Source organism: Mustela lutreola, chromosome 1, assembly GCF_030435805.1.
Source record: "Mustela lutreola isolate mMusLut2 chromosome 1, mMusLut2.pri, whole genome shotgun sequence".
Classification (NCBI taxonomy): domain Eukaryota; kingdom Metazoa; phylum Chordata; class Mammalia; order Carnivora; family Mustelidae; genus Mustela; species Mustela lutreola.
This window is the reverse complement of record NC_081290.1, coordinates 180,115,166-180,136,569: the sequence shown is the minus strand read 5'-3', so window position 1 is coordinate 180,136,569 and position 21,404 is coordinate 180,115,166. Positions and strand designations below refer to the sequence as shown.

General features: G+C 40.6%; 1 protein-coding gene across 5 annotated transcripts in view; it reads left to right on the top strand.

Moving 5' to 3' along the window:
- Positions 1-6,550: 6,550 nt before the first annotated feature.
- Positions 6,551-21,404, top strand: part of CWF19L2 (CWF19 like cell cycle control factor 2) — a 185,787-nt gene continuing 170,933 nt past the window's right edge. For all 5 annotated transcript variants that reach the window (XM_059179578.1, XM_059179577.1, XM_059179576.1 and 2 more), the window contains exons 1-3: positions 6,551-6,685; positions 8,203-8,313; positions 9,079-9,201. In XM_059179578.1, the coding sequence (XP_059035561.1) occupies positions 6,593-6,685; positions 8,203-8,313; positions 9,079-9,201 (327 nt within the window). In that variant the 5' untranslated portion in view covers positions 6,551-6,592. The remainder of the gene's footprint in view (positions 6,686-8,202; positions 8,314-9,078; positions 9,202-21,404) is intronic.

The following is a 21,404-nucleotide window of genomic DNA, read 5'->3' as shown; positions in this document are numbered from 1 at the left end:
CTGAAAAGGCTTTTGTGATGTCTTCTCCTATGATTATAAGGCTCAGTGCTCAGGGAAAGTAGACTCATTTCAATAAAGTGACAAACACAGGATAACCAGCAAAGTGCATCTGCTGCTGGGGCAACTAATTTTCTTCCAAAGCATATGTTATTTAGAGCAGTGCTGTGGGAGTATGTCATTACTCCCTCCCATTACTATGGATAATTAAAAGTTGATTGGTACTTAAAACACAATGAAAATGAACTTGATGCATGGGAAATAGAAATTAATATTTTGTTATTCCATGCCTTGTTGCTCGCAGGATTAAAAATCTGCTGACTGTAGGTTCAGCCAACCCAGGTCTTGAACTCATGAAAGCCTCATGTGGCAAAACAGTGGAAGTCTGGAGCCCACTGGGATGGGTGGGATCAGTATCTTGACCCCTAGTCACGCCATGCTGTTGAGGGCAGAGTACATGGGAACAGTAGCAGATGCTGGGAGAAAGTATAACAGGGACAGAAGATAGAGCCACTTCCTTGGAGAAAGAGCAGTCTTAAATCACCAAGATCAGGGGAATTAACCAGTTCTGCTCTGAGTAGGCAACGGTCAATATCTAAGAGGTTTGGGCCAAGGGGGAGCCGGTGGCGTATCTTAGTCATCTGGTAGGGATCGGAATCTTTCAGGTTGGGAGATCCTTTCAAAATAGTATGAGGTAACAAGAGGAGGGTCCAGCCCCAGGAAAGAGGCTGGCGGGAGAGGGAACCCCCTTCAGCCGAGCTGAGGTGCAGAACCAGGTTCCCATCCTAGAATCCAGCCCCAGTTTTACCTCAAGAGAGGAAAACCAGAAACAGAAATACTGGGTGGAACCGAACTTTCAGGAGGGAGACTGCAAGTGTTCACGGCAGTCAGGACACTCAGACGGGGGGAGAGTGAATATTTTCACAGCAGTTCTACCAAAACATCAGACACTAGTGAAAGCATTCATCATGGTGACATCTCTTACCTTCAAAATCAATTCTTAATTAAGAATTGTTCAATGTGGGCCAGGTGAGGTGAAGCTGACTGGGGTCCACATGGTCTGGTAGAAGCTGGCTGATCTGTCCAGGGCTCAGCAAGAGGAAGAGTGATCTGCCAGTTCTGGAGAAATCCTGGCATGGTGGACTCACTGGGAAGCAGTTTTCCTAGTTTCCTGTAGGACTTGTAAATACGAGCGCAGTACGTCTAGCCAGCATCTGTGCCTTGAAGATGAGAGGAAAAGAATGGTTTAGCGTGGCACCTGACAAAGATATGATGAAGTCTAAACAATTATCGCTGACATGCACTGAGCACTCTTCTCAGGCTGAACGTATTCTATGTCTTAATGTTTTAACTCGTTTAATTCTCACCAAACTTCTCTGACGTATGTATCAACATCATTCCCATCAGGTCAAGAACCAAGGCACAACGCAGACAACGTCCCCTGACACAGCTAGTTAAGGGCCAGGGTTCATGTTTAACCCAGGAGACTGGCATTAGAACCTGAGCATGCAACAGGCAGCTAACGCCACTAAATTATTACAGTTGTGGCTGGAAGACAGGGAGATTTAAGACTTCGACACATTGTTCGAAAAGACTCTTCGACCCTACCTTCATCTGAAGATAGGCAGGCTTGTGTTGAAAAAGAATTAAGATCTTCACAGATGAGAGGCCGTATCATATATCATCCAAACTGGGACACTTCCAAAAGGAAAAAGCTATTTGGTAGCTTCACCATGAAAACTGGGACATATGGTCATCCTTCTTACAGGGTAAGTTTCAGTCTTCAAGACCTACAGGGCTCTGGTGAAATCATAGGTCGCTGTACCCGTTACGCACGAACGCATGTATATTACTGCTGTCTTTAGACGAGCTGTCTGTGTTTGATGGGCAATTTGAAGGATTTTCCGAGGATAGTTTTGACTGTGCCTGCCTTACCCATGGGTGATAGAATGTAACCCCTATACAGAAACCACCCCCATAGAGACAGGTTAAGCATTTTCCAACAAGTTCTCTTTATGGAGCAGGTCAGCCAGTTTGTAGAAAAATGTTTTTGAGAGAGTCTGTATGAACTGATAACTTCTGATGTCCTTCAAGCATTAGTATGAATTCCAAACGGATGAAGTTTGCGAAGAGTGTTTTAACACCACAAGTGGATTAATACATTTCTTTAGATAAATTCCTCTATTCACTGAATCCGTTGAGCTGCCGTGTGACAGACTCTTTGCTAGATGCTGGGGATACAGTAGGAGACAAACAGGTTGGCAAAAACAAAGACAAAATAACCCCCAAACCAAACCAGTCAGGACAGTTGTGCGAGGAGGAAGTGAGTGCAGGAGTGTACAATAGAGGGGGGTTTGGCGGAGTAATTGGGGAGTAGTGTCCGGATGGGAAAGGAGATTGTGTGGTCAGGGAAGGCGTCCTCAAGGAAGGGACGTTTGATCTGAGACATTGACGACAAGCAAGTGCAAAGGCCATCTGCGGGAAGGGGCCCAGAAATGAGGCTCCAGTGACTACGGCAGGGGGGCTGGGAGGTGTGGAGGGAGAGAAGGGTGGGAGCCATGCAGGTCTCGAGCCCTGCACTTGTCTGTCACACATGCAGACACCAGATTTCAACATGCCATCTTCCATTGAGCATTGGCTGTGTTCAGTGAGGAATGGGAGGATCTGGCCCGGCCAGGCCTCATGGGGCTGCATAACCTTCCAGAGTGGTAGGCCCTGGCCCTGTTTTTTTTCTCCACTATAAAATGACTTTTCAAAGCCCTTCTGACTGCCAGTTTCAAGGTCACTGCGTAAACCACCCCGGGACCACAAGAGGATGTTTGGTGGCAGACTCCTTGGATACCGATGGGACGGGGTGACGAGGTGCAGAGAGCCCTTGCATTGGCTCTGCCTTGGCTGGCTACCCTGACCTGAGATGTACCAGCTGCGAGGGGCACAGCCTCCTGGATCCAGCCAGTCAAATCAGACAGCTCCACAAACGTGTATTGATGGCTGGCATCGTCTTAGTAAAATCCCTGCTCTAAGAGCACTTATTTTGGGTGGGGAAAAACAGGCCATAGATAAATGAATAAATTCTTGTGATAGGACGCTGCGCAGCTGTAAAAAGGAATCAGGAAGAGATCTCAAGGATGTAGTAAAATATTGGATTTGTTGGATCACTTCCGTAGAATGTCACTTCATTTGTTTCTCTAGCTCCTGTGTTTTCAATAAACTAGTTATATCTAGAGGTTGGATTGAATTCATGGGCTTTTTTGGGGGGGCAAAAATGCCTTGTCAGCAGTGTATTTCCTATTATATCACATCACAAGGCACGTAATACCTGGTACGCTTCATTTGTGCCTATAGTTTTAAAACGAAACTAAAGGTTAGCCAAAGCCTCATGAAAATGATTACTGATAGAGGAGTAAGGGAGCAGTGATTTAAGTAAGACCTCTCTGAGTGTGTCTTGTTGAAGCTATATGAATATTTACATAATTTAGAAACCGTAATCTAGGCTGAGGGACAAGTGTTTGCAAATGACCCGAGACAGGCATGTGCCTGGTTTATTCAAGAGAGGTCAAGGTCATTTACTCACTGACCTTATTTACTTGTGGCTTACTTGTTTACTCTGGTTTACTTGTTTGCCTTCCCTGCTGGACTATAAGCTTTTGAAGAAAGGACTAGCAGCTTTCATCTTTTTAAGTTCAGCTGTTTACAGTTCCTGTCATACAGTCTATGTTTGATGCATGTTTGATGAATAAATGAGCATCAGTGCAGTACTCTTGGGATCTTGTTGCTGTAAAGTCACAAATCTGTAATTTTCATCAGTCTTCTCTGATGAATCAGAGGAAGGTTAGGAAGTTAAAACAGGATAACTGAGGCAAAATAAAAACATCAAATATTGGCAGGCGATTAGAGATCTTCCGTGTCCATGGAAACCCACAAACCACACCACTCCTCCAAGTGTAACACTTTACAGCCTGTCCTCCCTCCCTCCCTCCCTTCCTTTTTTAAAGATTTTATTTGCTTATTTGGCAGAGAGACCAAGCAAGAAAGGGAAAACAAGCAGGGAGTGTGAGAGAGGGAGAAGCAGGTTTCCCCCCAAGCAGGGAGCCAAATGCGGGGCTTGATCCCAGAACCCTTTGATCGTGACCTGAGCTGAAGACAAATGGTTAACTACTGAGCCACCCAGGGGCCCCCATGTTTCTTTCCAATTAGACATGCCCCTGTTTTGTTATTGCAACTTTTGAAAGGCAACAATGTAATAGAAGACAAAACATAAATACTTCTAAATAAGAACTAAACTTTTAAAATAAGTAAAATTAGAATGATAGATACATAATAAATCAATACTTTAAGCAAATAATTAAGAACCATAATCAATTTAAATACGTAAACTCATTTATTTCCTAGATGAGGGTAAAACGAAGATCTCAGTCCTCTGTTGTCTCTATCAATATGTGTATCTATGTACTTTGTCCCTGTGTGGCTGTGTATTTTAGTGGGAATTCAGGTGGGACCCATGAGTCATTGCTCTTCCCTAGCTTATGTCTTATGTTGAGGCACCCAACTGAACATGTGAAATATATGCAGAATAAAGTAAGGGAACATTTTATTGGCCTTTGAGGGGTTGGAGATGCATATTTAGAAGGCCTTGTTAGAGTAAATAAGGAGGAACAAGTCTTATCTGAATCACTTGGGAAGGGTGGTTCTTTACAGAAGCCATTTCCTGGAACACAAAAGGATGGGTGTATTCCTATCCCTGCCCCTAAAACAACTGTTTTCAGGAGCACAGGGCTCAGGTAAAGCTCAAAATTGTCAAAGCCAGCATCTGGGCACTAGATACAGTCATTAACACCAGAGCGTTGCTATTCCCAGGTCCTCTTAATGGACAGAGCTAGGGAGGTGGGTTATATAGATACAAAGATGCAGATACAGATAAACAGAAATATCTGTATTTCCATATCTACTTGTGTATATTGAAGACATGAGTTCTTACCTCCAATTCCCATTCAACACCACCGGGTTCATTCGAGTTTGCTTCATTTCCATGTTTGAAACTCCATTCTTCAAAAAGTTTATCAGCCTAGTATATTAACTTCTCTGTGCAATCATCCAGGATGTAACCAGCATCTGCTGCCCTCACAGCTCCCTCCTGGCATGGATGTTCTCCTCACCCTGTGCTAGGTTCTCCCACTCAGGCTCCCTCCCCCACGGATGCACAGTCGGCTGTTCTTGGGCCCTGATGCCACGGTTCCAGCTGCTCCTCTGCCGCGGGAGCCCCCTTCTTAACCCTTTGTGCTCAGAGCACTCGTCCCCACTGCCCCTGCACACATGCACAGCTTGCTTGCACCCAACAGATGACTTCGGGCTAAATTGCACAGGAAGGGAATGAAAAGCAGAGGAATTGGAAGAGAAAGATGACCTAAGTCCGATGCCAATTTGATGTCCTTTCTCTTACAACTGAATCCATCTTCATTCATTCAATTTTTACATAACACACACATACAACATAAACTCATTTAGTTTATAAATGAAACTTTTATTTAATGGAATATATGAACAATTAATAGGTGAAAACGACTTAAAAATACTGCATATTGGGGAACCTGGGTGGCTCAGTGGGTTAAAGCCTCTGCCTTCGGCTCAGGTGATGATCTCAGGGTCCTGGGATCCAGCCCCGCATTGCATCGGGCTCTCTGCTCAGCAGGGACCCTGCTTCCCCCATCTCTGTCTGCCTGCCTCCCTGTCTACTTGTGATCTATCAAATAAATAAATAAAACCTTTAAGAAAAACAAAACAAAACAAAACAAAACCCACTGCATATTTTAAGCCATACTGGATAAAATTTATTTTTGTCCTCAGTAACCGATCTTTTAGAGATGAATCTCCATGTAGGATTACTGATGCCACATTTATTAAATTTACGAAAAAGCAAATTTAAACAACAAAAATTAAACAAGAACAACAGCAACAACTGAATCGATCTTTCTGCCTGTATGCTCCAGGTACTTTTCTCCCTTTAAAATCCGGTAGTTTTACTAGAATAGGTCTCCATGTTGGCTGTCCTGGGTTGATTTTCCCAAGTTCACGGTGCGTACTTTTACTATAGGTTTAGGCTGCTTTGTCTTTTGAGAAAGTTTTCCCGAATTGTAGCAAAGCACCGGAACTTCAGAGCAATTGGTCTCTCCCTCCCACCTTCAGGAGATCCCTCCGGCACAGGAATTTCTTGGCTCAGAAGGGCAGTTTGGTGGAAAATTTCGAGACGTAGGGACCTAACTTCGCCGAAGTTGTAGATTTTGAAAGGAAACAGAAGAGAATGCCGTTGGTACGGTGCAAAGCGCGCATAAATGCACAGTGACGCTACTCCTGCGGCGGGACAATCCGGTTTACGAAAGGAGCGCAGCACCTCAACTTAGTCTGCAAGGTCTCATCAGAACCCTGAAGTTTGCGTCATCGCCGCCAACTTTAAGTGGCTCTCACACTCGCGCATGCTCCGTAGGTGGAGCAGCGCCCCTCCTACCCCCTCCAGGCGGAAGTCCTGTTTTGTTTATTAAATTACGACAGTCGTAAACTGAGACTTTTGTGCTGGCGTCCTAGTTTTACGACAACAAGGATGGCGGCTGCTAGTGGTAGATTTGAAAGTGCAAGGAGTATCGAAGAACGTAAAGAACAGACCAGGATTGCTAGGGCCGAAGTGTTGCGCCAGGTATCTCCGTTCTGGGGCTTTGGAGTCATTTAGAATCGTGGGAGTGGACGGTTCCTGGGGCCAGGCCTCTGGCTCTCCTTCACCCCCTCTCTTCTCGCCACCTCAGTGGCTCACCTTATCTGAGTGAGGGCAGGGTCTCCCTTTGGGATGCCCGAAAACTCGTGGTTATTTCCTGCCTCCCCAGATGCGTTGGCAGTCTCCAGCTGTACATTCTCTTTTTAGGATGTCCTGTTTCTTTATCGAGTTTCCTAACTTTTTAAGTTTCCCCTTTTTGGTATTTCCATTATTTGATCATCTGGGCTGCGCACTTTTGAGAGCCTCCGCCACTAACGCGACTCTGCCAGCGCATTTGACAGCGTCAGTCCTCCCTTCTGCATCTGAAATAAACGTTTCCGTTTTCAGAAACACACGTGAGGCACATTGGAATAGATTGTTCGACCGTTTCCGTCTCTTGTCTTTATTGATATCGAATCCAGGGTTATTGATCCGTACAAGGGTTGACGGAAGAGACTCAGAAAATGTAGGCCCTCGAAAAAGGTTAAGAAACGTGGTATTTCTCACCAAGATTGAGATGTATAGAGGCAACTTATAAAGAATGGCGGAAGTGAACTGTATTATCTGACAAGATGTAGGAAGTGTGGCAATCAAGGGGAAAATTTGTAGCTTGAGATCAACATAGGGTACACGTGAAGGTTTTTGTTTTTATTGGTTTTAAGACGGAAGAGTTAAATAAATGCAGAAGAAAAGGAGCTGGTGGGGGTGTGTGTGTATAATGACTATACCCAGATTTTAAGGTGAAGAGAGGGCAGTTCGTATTGGACAGATGAAAGATTGGTATTGTCCTGTGATTTCAGCATATTTAACCTATATTCATAATAAATATTCTTCATTCTTGCCTTTTTGTTATTTTAGGTAGTTTTTGGAGTGAGTCAGATTTGTAAGTGAAAGTAAATTTTATAGTGGAGATATGCATAGAGTTTGGTAAGGACCAAAACCAGCTTTGGAATTTGGAGAGGGAATGAAAAGGCAGAAGCAACCTCCTGGGAAAAACTCTTTTTATTTTACTTTTGTTGAAAGGTGAATATAAATTAGCAATATGATCATTTGGCTTTAGAAAGATAATTCTTCCTGAAGCATTTTGGGGCTGGATAGAAGGATATGGGCATTGCAGATTGAAGGCATGGTCAATCTCTTGACAGTTCCAGAAGTCTCAGGCAGTAGCAGTCCGATGGTGAAGGAAGGAGATTCATGTCCTATTTAAGGTAGGGAGCTTGCGGGGGAGGGGGATCTGCTATAGGTCCCAGAATTCTATCCTTGATTCACTAGAGATTGGTGATGTGATTGGTAATATGGAAGGAGAGTTTTATTTTGTTTATGGAAGAAAATTCCTGGCAAGGGACAGACAGTGACTGATGAGACCTTATATGAAAGTGGAAAATGGTTTTGTTTTATTTTTTTTTTATTTCTCATGAAAAGCAATTGGTAAGTTGTTAATTTTTTATTTTTCATTGTTTCAGGCTAAAGCCAATTTTGAAAAGGAAGAAAGGCGTAAAGAACTTAAACGACTTCGGGGTGAGGATACATGGATGCTACCTGATGTGAATGAGCGAATTGAACAGTTCTCCCAGGTGAATACTAACAGGTTTACTTGATGTAACAGATCTGTCTTTTTTTGTATTTATTAAAGTTAATATTGGAATAGCAACTTTATTAGTATTTTCAAAAGTTACAGAATGACTATCATATAGTGGCATTACTGACTGATTTTATCTCTCTGACAGAAATAATATATATATATATTTTTCAGAAATAATATATTTTTAATATTTTGGACATTATAACATTGGACAGATTTTGTTACTTGAGTTGACTGGTAGATTAGCAAATTTCTGGCCCACTTGTATCAAGCTTATGGTTCTAAAAAACTATGCATTTTAAAGTTTAATGTCATGGTTTTCTGTTTGAATTCTTATTTTCCATTTCCATAATTTTAATTTATGTTGTCTTGTTGTCTTTATATGGCCTAATAATCTTTTATAAATTCTGTTGTGGCCACAGAGGATATATGTTTATATGTTTATGTATGTGTGTGTGTGCATATGTTTAGGTAGAAATGTATTTGTTTGATTATATCTGTCTGTCAGATGAATCTGCAAATAAAGACTAAAACTTCCCTCATATTTTTCTGAAAAGATACCTCAGCTATACGATTTATTAGCAGTGCATATATTACAGAATTGTGTTAAAGTTTCTTAGAAGATTTTATTTTGTCATGTGTATTGTCTCATTTCATGAAAATGTAGTTTTTGGAATGCAGATTTTCCTCAAAATATTTGTTTTAATGTAAGATAAAACCAATTCCTTTCTTACTTCTTTAAAATGATTATTTATAGGAACACTCTGTTAAGAAAAAGAAGAAAAAAGACAAACACTCAATAAAAGTAAAGAAAGAGAAGAAAAAAAAGAGTAAGAAACAGAAGTATGAAAAAAGCAATGAGTCAACAGATAGTTCATCAGTAAGTATGTGTTAAACCACAGCAGCTACTTGGGAAAATTATATTTAAAGGAATAATGTATGGAAATGTAAAAATATATGAGAATTTAAAAAAGTATTACTAGTTAGATTATGAAAATGCCTGGGAAACAGCTTCTGGGAGGTGTCCAGGAAATACTGGAAATATGGATTATTGGTTACAGAGAAAAGTAGGAGGATGGGAATAATGATGTAGCAGTCATTGCTCGGTGAAGCTCTGTGCCAGTGGATTGTCCAGGGAAGTTACAAAGAAAGAGGAACACCCAATACTGAGGAACCAGATGAAAGTAAAGGCCATCAAGTAGAAGTAGTTGGAAAATTGGAAGAATGCAAGGAAAAATAGTACTGTAAAAATAAGAGGGTTTTAAGATATTTATGAGTCAAGGATGCCTGGCTGGCTCTATCGGTTGGGCGTCTGCCTTCGGCTCAGGTCATGATCCCAGGGTCCTGGGATCGAGTCCCACATCAGGCTCCTTGCTCAGCAGGGAACCTACTTCTCCCTCTGTCTGCTCTGCCTGCTTGTGCTCTTTCTCTCTCTCTCTCGACAAGTAAATATATAAAATCTTCAAAAAAAAAGGACATTTGAGAGTTTATTACTCTTATTTTTTAATAGAAATTAACATTTAGTCTTTAAAATAGAACATGTTTATATATTTATCTCTGGGGTCAACAGGAAGAACATGTGTCTCGGCTGTGTCTCTAGCCAGTTCAGGGATAAAAGGACTCATGGAGGAAGGGTAAACCTTTCACACTGATTTTCCGGAAGAAAGACGTACATGGTTTGGGCGCCTGGGTGGATCAGTTGGTTAAGCCTCTGACTCTTGATTTCGGCTCAGATCATGACATCAGGATCATGAGATAGAGCCCACAGGCTCCATGCTGGGCATAGAGTTTGCTCAAGATTCTATCCCTCTTCCCCTCTTCTTGCTTGCGTGCTCTCCCTTTCTCTTATATAAATCTTGGAAAAAAAAAAAAAAGAGGTACACTGTGGTTAGAGAGTGGTGAGCTAGAGATGTTGAGGGATAGTTGGTCTCCTAGGTATGTTCTTCAGAGGGTTATATGTGTCATTGAATCACCAGATTCCGAAGTCTGGTCCTCTTGTACTTCTAGGAACTGAGTTTTTGGCAGTACACCAAGATGATAAATGGCTCAATAAAGCCTCTCTTATATGAGAATGCAGTTTATGAATTCATAGCAAGAATACAGCTGGATAGTTTTGTCAAGTAGCCAGCATATTTTTGTAATGGTAGGAATATTTAAGTTATATAGAAAAAAAATTAAGTGTAATTCAGGAGAAAGTCACTTAGAAAATCTTAAAATATAAAAGAGGCGGAGGCACTGTTTCCACAATTGTGTATTGAGTTCCTGATCCCATTGAGATCCTGAAAAAACTACCCTTTTTCCAAAAAGAAATTTATATTCAAAGTTGTTCATTTCAGTGGAATTTAGAAAACTCCCTACAGTTTAGGCAGAGATCACTGGTTAAGAATCTCGGTCCCGTGGGGACAGATATGCTAGGCTGAGTAAATTATGTAATTTGATTAAGGGTCCTTGCTTTCCCTTCTTAGAGACAGTGACCTGTTAACGTTTTTTTGTTCTTTCCTGGAAATACAGTTGACCTTGGAATGGCATGGGTTTGAACTTAATGGATCCGCTTATAAGCACATGGATTTTATTTTACTATTTATTTATTTGATAAGAGAGAGAGAGATCACAGGTAGGCAGAGAAGCAGGCGGAGAGAGAAGGGGAAGCAGGTTCCCTGCTGAGCAGAGAGCCCGATGTGGAGCTCGATCCCAGGACCCTGAGATCATGACCTGAGCCAAAGGCAGAGGCTTAACCCACTGAGCCACCCAGGCCCCCCAGTCAGATGGATTTTAGATAAATACAGTATAGTACTGTAAATGTATTTTCTCTTTCTAATGATTTTCTTAACATTTTCTTTTCTCTAGCTTACTTTATTGTAAGAATACAGTGTATAATACATACAACATACAAAATACATGTTTATCTTGTTAATGTTATTAGTGAGTTGTCTGGTCAACTTGTAGGCTACGAGTAAAGTTTTTTGGGACATCCAAAGTTATATGTGGATTTTTGACTGTATGGGCAGTCAGCACCCTTAACCACCTTGTTGTTCAAGGGTTATCTGTATGTATGTCTTTTTTTTCTTTTTAAATATTTCATTTATTTATTTGACACACATACAGAGAGAGAGAGAGAACAAGCAGGCAGACGGGAGGGAGAAGCAGGCTCCTGCTGAGCAGAGAGCCTGATGCGGGGCTTGAACCTAGGACCCTGGGATCATGACCTGAGCCAAAAGCAGACACTTAACCCACTGAGCCACCCAGACGCCCCACTTACCTGTTTACATTTTGAAGTCATTTGGGGGGACGCCTGGGTGGCTCAGTTGGTTGGACGACTGCCTTCGGCTCAGGTCATGATCCTGGAGTCCCGGGATCGAGTCCCGCATCAGGCTCCCAGCTCCACGGGGAGTCTGCTTCTCTCTCTGACCTTCTCCTTACTCATGCTCTCTCTCACTGTCTCTCTCTCAAATAAATAAATTAAAAAAATCTTAAAAAAAAGAGAAAGTCGTTTGGGTTGTTTTAGTTTAGGGCTGTTACGAATAACAGTACTATGAATGTGTACAAGTTTTTTTGTGGACACGTTTTTATTTCTGTTGGGAAAATGCCATTATTTTCTGAAGCGGTTGGACTGTTTTATAATCCTGCCAGCTGTGTGTGAGAGTTCTAGTTATTCCCTGTCCTTGCTGCTCCTTGATCTTGTCAGTCTGTGTGCTTTTCAGCCATCCTACTCCGTGTATAGTAATCTCATGTGATGTTTAGATTTTTTGCTTATCAGTGAGCCATTTTGACTTAATTTTTGTTTATGGTATGTGTATTAATTGTCTAAGTTAATTTATTTCCATATGGATTTCTAGTTGTTCCAGTATTGTTTGGTGAAATGATAGACCTTTCTCTGTTGAATTACTTGGACTCCTTTGTTGAGAATTAACTGAGCAGTTATTATTTATTTTTTGTTTATTTGTTTTTTTTAAGATTTTATTTATTTATTTGACAGACAGAGATCACAAGTAGGCAGAGAGGCAGGCAGAGAGAGGAAGGGAAGCAGGCTCCCTGCCGAGCAGAGAGCTCGACACGGGGCTCGATCCCACGACCCTGGGATTATGACCTGAGCTGAAGGCAGAAGCCTAACCTACTGAGCCACCCAGGTGCCCTTGAGCAGTTATTTATTTATTTTTTAAAAAAGATTTTATTTATTTATTTGACAGACAGAGATCACAAATAGGCAGAGAGGCAGACAGAGAGAGATAAGGGAGGAAGCAGGCTCCCTGCTGAATAGAGAGCCGGATGCGGGGTTCGATCCCAGGAGCCTGAGATCATGACCTGAGCCGAAGGCAGAGGCTTTAACCCACTGAGCCACCCAGGTGCCCTTGAGCAGTTATTTTTGAGTTAATATCTAGACTCTGTATTCTATCCCGTTGAGCTACACATCTCTCCTTGGCCAGTAAACACACTTTCTTAATTACTTAGTTTAAGGTTAAGTTAAGTCTTGGAATAGGTAGTGTAAATTTGTTTTTTGAAAATTATTTTGGTTACTCTTAAGTTCTTTGTATTTTAAAAATAAATTTTAGAATTAGCCCATTACTTTAAGTAAAAATGTCTACTGGAATTGTTCTGCATCAACAGATCAATTTTGGGAGAATTAATATAATACCTTAAAATAGCCAGGCTTCCCACCCATCATGCATGTCGTATACTTCTCCATCTATTGAAGTCTTCTTCAGCTTCTCCCATATTGTTTTGGAGTTTTCAGTGGAGATGTTGTCCATATCTTTTGTTATATATAAATATATTTTTTAATTTATTTGTTTGACAGACAGATCACAAGTGGGCAGAGAGGCAGGCAGAGACAGAGAGAGGGGGAAGCAGGCTCCTGAGCAGAGAGCCCGATGCGGGGCTCGATCCTAGGACCCTGCGATCATGACCTGAGCGAAGGCAGAGGCTTTAACCCACTGAGCCACCCAGGCGCTCCTGTTACATTTTTTTCTATTTTATTTTCTTGAGTTACTACTGTAAGTGAAATCTTTGAAAAATAAATGGCAGTTTCCGTGTATCTGCGATGAGTGTATACATTAACGGTTGGTTTTTGTGTATAGGTTTTTCCTCTCCGCAAGTTTGTTTTATGCCACTTTGCTTATGAAAGTTCAAGTTGTTACCTGTTTTTGCTAACCAAAAGAAATCTGAACATGATTTCAGTTTTATGAAACAGTAATGGCTTCTTTATTTTATGCCATTTTGGTTTACACAAGGTTTCATAGGAATACTCTGCTTTTGGATAGTGGAGAAACCTCTGTTTTCTTTGTATCTTTCACCTTGCTAAATTTAAGTACTAGTGTTAGTAGCTTTTTGTTGTTGTTGTTGATTTCTTGAGGGAGGGGGATGAGATGGGGGAGTAAGAGAGACTCTTAAGCAGGCTCCACAATGGGCTTGATCCTACAACCCTGAGATTATCATGATCTGAGCCAAAATCAAGAGTCAGATGCTTAACTGACTGAGCCATCCAGGCGCCCCCTTTTTGTTGATTTCTTAGTACTTTTTTATGGCATGTATAAATGATACTTTCCCCCCAATCTCTGTTCCTTTTATTTCATTTGTTATTATTGTTTTATTTCACTAGTTAGGATTTCAGTATTATATTGAATCAAGTGGTAAGAGTGGATACCCTTGCTCCATTTCTTATCTTAGGTGGAAAGCATTTATCTGTCACTTTTAAGCTTCATGTTCCCTGTGGGTTTTTCTTGTATGCCCTTTTCAGAGTGAGGAAATTATCTTCAGTTTTTGTTTTTCTGAGAGTTGGTGTCTTGAATGAACACTGAATTGTGTTAAGTGCTTTTTCTGTGTTTATTAATAGGAGCATTGATTGTTCTCCTTTACTCAGTCAACACAGAGAATTACATGGGTTGGGTTTTTAAAAAATTTAACTTATTTAATAATTTTTTAAAAGATCTATTTTTATTTATCTATTTGACAGAGATCACAAGTGGGCAGAGAGGCAGGCAGAGAAAAGTGGGGGAAGCAGGCTCCCTGCTGAGCAGAGAGCCTGATGTGGGGCTCGATCCTAGGACCCTGAGATCATGACCCAGGCCGCAGACAGAGGCTTTAACCCACTGAGCCACCCAGGTGCCCCTAACTTATTTAATAATTTTTTACATTTTGGTTTTTGAGTGGTATACCACCTTGCTGTCCTGGGTAAACTTCGTTTGGACATTGTTGTTTATTTATGGTATGTGGTGAATATGGTGTGTGTGGTATCATATATATCACGTTATCTGTATATCTATATATATTTTTTTTTAAAGATTTTATTTATTTATTTGACAGAGAGAAATTACAAGTAAGCAGAGAGGCAGGCAGAGAGAGGAGGAAGCAGGCTCCCTGCTGAGCAGAGAGCCCGATACGGGACTCGATCCCAGGACCCTGAGATCATGACCTGAGCCGAAGGCAGCGGCTTAACCCACTGAGCCACCCAGGCGCCCATGTATATCTATATTTCTATATCTATATATATATATATCCCCCCCTGTTGTATTTGCCAACAATTTGTTGAGAACTATTGGGTTTTGGTATAAGGATACTGTTGGCCTTGTATATGAGTTAAAATTAATTCCTCTTCTGTTTTCTAGAAGGGTTTATGCAAAATTGGTGAAGATTTTTTTTTTCCTTAAATCTTTGCTAAAATATACCAATGAACCTCTTTGTGCTTGGAGTTTTCTTTATGGGGTGCTTTTAAAAAATTTATTTATTTCTAAAAATTTTTAAAAATATTTTATTTATTTGACAGAGAGAAACAGCCAGAGAGAGAACACAAGCAGGGGGAGTGGGAGAGGGAGAAGCAGGATTCCCGCAGAGCAGGGAGCCCACCGCAGGGCTCCATTGCAGGACCCTGGGATCATGACCTGAGCTGAAGGCAGACGCTTAATGACTGAGCCACCCAGGTGCCCTTGTGGGGTGGTTTTTAAATCCCAAATTTAATTTATTTAGTATCTATATTAAGTATTTTCTGTTTATTCTTGAATTAGTGTTGGCAAGTTAAGTTTGCAAGGGATTTTCTTATTTCATCTAAATTGGTGAATTTTTTGTCGTAAAGTTGTTTATGATATTTCCTTATTGTCCTTTTAATGTCTGTAGAATCTGGTTGTGTCCCCTCTTTTATTCCTGATTTTGCAATTCCTGTTTTCTCTTTGTTTTCTAGGTCAGTATAGTTTGAGGTTTATCAATTTTTATTAATTTTTTCAATGAAGTGCCTTTTGGATTTATTGATTTTCTGTTTGTATACTTTCTCTTTCATTGATTTCCACTGCCTTTTTATTATTCCTTTCCTAACACGTACTTTGTGTTTAATTTGCTCTTTTCTTTCTAACATCCTAAGGTAGATATTGATTCTAAATCTTCAATTTTTCTAATGAATATTTAATCTATTAATGTTTCTTTTGGCACTGTTGTATCTCTAATTTTGATGTGTTAGGTTTTCATTGTCATGTTTTTCAAATATTTTTTAATTGATTTTTTAAATTTTTTAACCTGTACGTTATATATATTTTAAAATTTCTAGATATTTTTGGATTTTACTAGTTTTTCTTAATTCATTTTTGGGTATGGATTTAATTCTGTTATTGTCATATAACATACTCTATTTAAATTTTGGTTTAAAAAAAAATTACCAAGGGGCGCCTGGATGGCTCAGTGCGTTAAGCCTCTGCCTTTGGGCTCAGGTCGTGATCCCAGGGTCCTGGGATCAAGCCCCGCATCTGGCCTTCTGTTCAGTGGGGAGCCTGCTTCCCCCCTCCCCCAGCTCCTGCCTGCCTCTCTGCCTACTTGTGATCTCTGTCTGTCAAATAAATAAAAAATCTTAAAAAAAATTGCCAAGAGTTTCAGTTCAAGAAGGCAATGCAGGAAAACTTTATTATTTTTTTTTAATTAAGATTTTATTTATTTGACAGAAACACAGTGAGAGAGAAAACATAAGCAGGGGGAGTGGGAGAGGGGGAAGCAGGCCTCCCGCTGAGCAGGGAGCCCTATATGGGGCCCAGTCCCAGGACTGTGGGACCATGACTTGAGCTCAAGGCAGAATCTTAATGACTGAGGCACCCAGGCACCCCAGGAAGACATTTTTCTTAATTTGTTTTTCTTAATCTGTTTTTGGGTGTGAATTTAATCCTATTATTGTCATAAAACTTACTTTATGTAATTTTGGCTTAAAAAAATTATCTTTAAAATAAGGGTATAGAATGGTTGAAAATCAAGGTGGGAAAAAAAAAAGATGTAGGGGTGCCTGGGTCACTCAGTCAGTTAAGTGTTTGCCTTTGGCTCAGGTCATAATCCTGGAGTCCTGGGATTGAGATCTGCCTTGGGCTTCCTGCTCAGCAGGAGCCTGCTTACCTCTCTGCCTCCTGTTCCAACTGTTTGTGCTTTTTCTTGACAAATAAATAAATAAAATCTTTAAAACAAAATTACCGAGATTTTCAGTTCAAGAGGGCAATATAGGCAAACTCTGAACTTACCTCCTTGGAACACACCAAGTTATACCTGTTTCCCTTCCTTGTGCCTTGGTCTGGGAGGTGTTTCAAGGCAAAATGCTGTATCGTTCACCCCATTTGTTTTCCTTTTCAGGGATCACAGCCCTGTATTACTGAGAGTCAATGTTCTGAGAACAGTTCCGAATATTTTCTATTATTCTATTTCTATGTATTTTTAGTCTGATGCCATTTATTTTGTCTTGGCCAGAAGCAGAAGTCCTCAAGTTTCTTTGATATTTACTGCTAACACTTTGCTGTCTTGGTTCTGTCTTCCAGATTTTTTTCTTATATGATTAGGGGTGTGGTTATTATGAGGACCACACAAGAGAGGAAGAGTTCTGGAAGCTGTGTTAGGTCAGGAGGCACATTAAGCTTGATGGCGTATGAGTCCTTTAAGATGAGGTGGAGGATTGAAACTAAAATTAGCAAAAGAAATGAGGTCATAGCATATTTGGGAGGGGGAACAGCAGTTGTGTGAAATTGTGAGGAAATTGTATACTGGTGAAAATGAAAAACAAAATTAGTAGGAAGAGAATGAAGGCAGGCAAGTTCTATAGAACTGTTCGGGTTTCACTGTTCTGTGACTGAACAGTAAGAGTACTAAGTGTATCACGATGCTTCTTTCATTCAGTGCCTGGTATTTAATGCTTGGATTCTGGCTGCTAATTAAAGTTTCTGACTAGGGCTATTGGAAGAGTAGAAAAAGAGGATTTAATTAATTTTAGTGCACCTTTACTGAATCCAACTCTTTATCAGACACTGGTATAGATATAGGGAATATAAAAAAAGAGGTTTTTGTTTTCAAGCCTTTGGGGAACTCATTTTCTAGTTAGATAAATAGATACATAATTTCAGTATGTAATCTTATGATGCTGAGGCCAAACAATATAGTCATTGGTTAAACAAGATAGTTAACTTTTCTCTCCTATGAAAGAAAACAGGTAGGCAGTCTGGGACTAGTGTAGTCTTCTGGGACTAAGGCTAGTTCTACTGTTTTACTACTCCATCATCATTACAGCCTTACCTCTTAGTCTAGATAACAAGAGGAGGATGCTCTCTCTTTCATAATTTGACTTCCAGGAAGTCCCACAGAATACCTTTATTTTCATGTCATTGGACAGTGGATCATAAGTCTTCATTTACCAGCAAGGGAGGCATTTATTATGTTAAATAAACATAATAATAATAATAATAATAGTAATAATAATAAACAGAATAATAATAATAATAAACAGAACAAATAAAATAGTGTTCTGTTGACAAGTAAGAAGAGGAGCTTTGTGACAGGGAGCCATAGAAGAGGTCAGATGTGTTCTCTTTACATGACTCCTAGGTATATTTAGGGTGGGGGTTGGAAAAAGGAAGGGGAGCAGGAAAGACTGGTGTCCAGGAAACTAATTTGGTTATCCCAGTTGTCTGGGTGAGAGATAAGATGTGATCTCGAATACTTTAAAGGAAGGGGCATGTATTAGTTGGTGCCCTGGGTTGCAGGGAACAGAGATCAAACTTAAATTGGCTTATTCAGAAAAAGGGGCAATTCATTATTAGAGTACAAAAGTCTCCTAGGACATGTAGGTATGGGAATGTCGCTGGGTTTTAGGAATGGCTGGAATTAAAGAGTTTCAAATGCTTTTATCAATCATCTTGCCATCTTCCATGTTTGTTTTTCTCTGAGTTCAGTTTTTTTCTTGGTCACAGATCAGTTTTTTGCTGAATTCTATTCCTCATAACAAAAATAGCTTCTACCAGTGCATTTTCAGTTCTCTTTAGTTTTAGCAGCCCCATTGAGTCTTGACTTCAAGTTCCTGGACAGTAACTCCGATTGATACGAATTGGGGTCAGATACCTACCTTTGAACAAATCAGCCTTGGCCAGAGATGGAAGTGGGATTCCCATGGTAGGCATGGTAGGCCTCCCATGGTGTTCGCTGTATGGTATATTTGAGAAATACTTTGGAAATGGAAATAGTAGGTTTAGATGGGAGGGCTAAGTTGATCCTGAGATTGTTGACTTGGGTAAGTAGATGGTTGGTGGTACCATGTAATTGAATTCCGTAGTAGAGGAGGAGGAACAGGTTTCATGGAAGAGATGATGGATTAACTTTTTGTTCTTACTGAATTTGGCATGGCCTCCAAATGTAGTAGGTAGTTGGTTAAATCACTGACTTTGGGTAGACAAAGGTGAAAGATATCAGTACAGTTGGTAGTAGTTTGAGTCATGAGAGTGGATTTAAGGGCCAAAGGGGAATGTTTAGAGATTAGAAAATGTAGTGGGCAAAGAATGGAACCCCAAATAACATTGGTATTTAAGGGCTGAGCAAATGAGGAAAAGTGCATGAGGGACGTGAAGAAGAAACCAAGAATGGGAGGAGAACTGGGAAAGGCCGTGGAGGTTGAGAAGGTGAGTTTCCCAGAGTTGTATTCAGCAGAGGTCTAGGGAGCTAGAAGTGGAAACATTCTGCTGCACTGGGCAAAGTGGAAACCAGTGGTAAGCTTTAAAGATGTTTTAGTAGGTTAATGGGGACATAAGCCACATGGTAGAGTTTGAGAATTGGGTGAGGATGTGCAGACAGAGAGTATAGACTGCTGTTTTAAGAATTTGGTTTAGAGTAGAAGTTGGAAGATAAATGGCTGCTAGAGGGAGACATAAGGGCAATCAGTGTTCCCCTTCTTCCCTCATTCACACACACACACACACACACACACACACACACACAGGATGGGGAATACTTGAACATATTTCTAGGGCAATAGAGAGCTTTGGTTGAAGCTATGAGACAAAGAGATGATTGATAGTGCAACCATCCTAGAGGACCAGGAGTCATTGGGGCCAAGATCTGTGGAGGAGGAACAGCTTTAAAGAGGAAGAGGTAACAGGAGGTAAGGATAGGCACAGGCATAAATAGTTCTGTTGGAAGTTGGGTAGGAAGCTAAAATGACTTTATTTTTATTGATCAAGAAGGAGAGAGCCATTTGCTGACTGTATGTGGAATGGAATTTGGTAGAAAACGTGAGAGAGATCTTTAAGAAGATGAGGAGCATCACCTCTCTGCCAGGGCATTAAGCAAGGTCTCTAGGCGAGAGCAGATGTGGTTGCTTTCCTCGTAGAACTTGCTGTGAGATTAATCAGTCACGCAAGTAAATGTAAAACTGATAAATGCTTCAAATGGGGGGAGGAAGCTAAGGGAGTGGAAGAGAGGGTTGGCCAGGGACCAGGAAGAGGAATACTAGTTGTGATTAAGAGTCTAGCTCAACTGAAGTTGTAAAGGGTATAGTGATTGGGTTTATGCAGGGGTGGAGATGGTTTGCAGCTGTGGTGGGGAAGCAGCTTATGGCCCTGCTCAGTGACTTTGAAGGGATGGGTTAGCATTTCAGAGGGTAGAGAAAACTTGTAGTTTCAAAAGAAGGCCTTGCGGGGGGGGCGCCTGGACACTCAGGAGAGTGTAAAACTCTTGATCTCGTGGTTTGAAGTTCAAGCCCCACGTTGGATGTAGAGATTACTTAAAAATAAAATCTTAAAAAAAGAAAAAAAAAAAAAAGAAAACCTTCAACAGAATCCTGTGGAACACTAATGTAAACATTTTTTGTTTTCAGCATGATCTTAGCAGATTGACTCTCCCCCAAGGAATGTGCTAAATCTTTCAGATTATAGACTCCCTTTATAGTGGATAATACCAAGTGGTAGGAACCAGTTCTCTCAATTGCTTTTTTTAAAAAACAGTTTTTACTTCAAGTCCAGTTAGTTAGCACTTATTGTTAGTTTGAGGGGCGCAGTTCAGTGACTCAAAACTTCCATAGGTCATCCTGTGCTCATCACAACACACGCAGCCCTTTCTAAATTGATTCGACAATGTAAATATGAGTAGGCCAGAAACATATTTATAGTGATTATCTTAAAAATTGTAACTGTATATGTAAATAGCTAGTTCTAATGTTTCTACGAATCTAAATCAGGGCCTGAATGAATGAATGAATGAAGTCTGCTCTGCATTGGAAAACAGTTGTCACTTGAGACGCCAGAGCACAAATGTGTTTACTCCACGTGGATTATACCTTTCACCAGACATATTGTTGTTCTCCAGTTAGGTAATTATCGAGAACTTTGTGACATGAAGGAATATTGTTCTCATTCAGGAAATCCTTTTTCTTCCCGTGGCCTCCAAGTTTCTCTGCTTTGCATTAGCAAGTGTTGTGTACTGGGTGATTTCTAGGATCTTTCCTACACTTCCTGTACAGCTCCAAAGAGTAGATGATAGAGCCAGACAGATCTAGATTTCTATTCTGGTTCTCCTACTTGGATACCATGTAACTTGGGCAAGTTACCTAATTTGGGGAAGCTTTTCTTATCTCTAAAACCAAATAGTATTTTATGTAGGATAGTTTTAAGGAGTCATCTTGAGAACATATGCGAAAGTACTTATTACAGTACTTAACATAGAAGGAGTTGATTGATGTATTTGTGGAAAACAGAACCCAGAACTTGGCATAATGCTGAGCACATAGGGGATGTTGGCTAAATACTTTGTAGCTGATTTAATAATCTGGTATTTAAACACAGTAACAAAGTGCTTTACCAGCCTGGCTTTTAA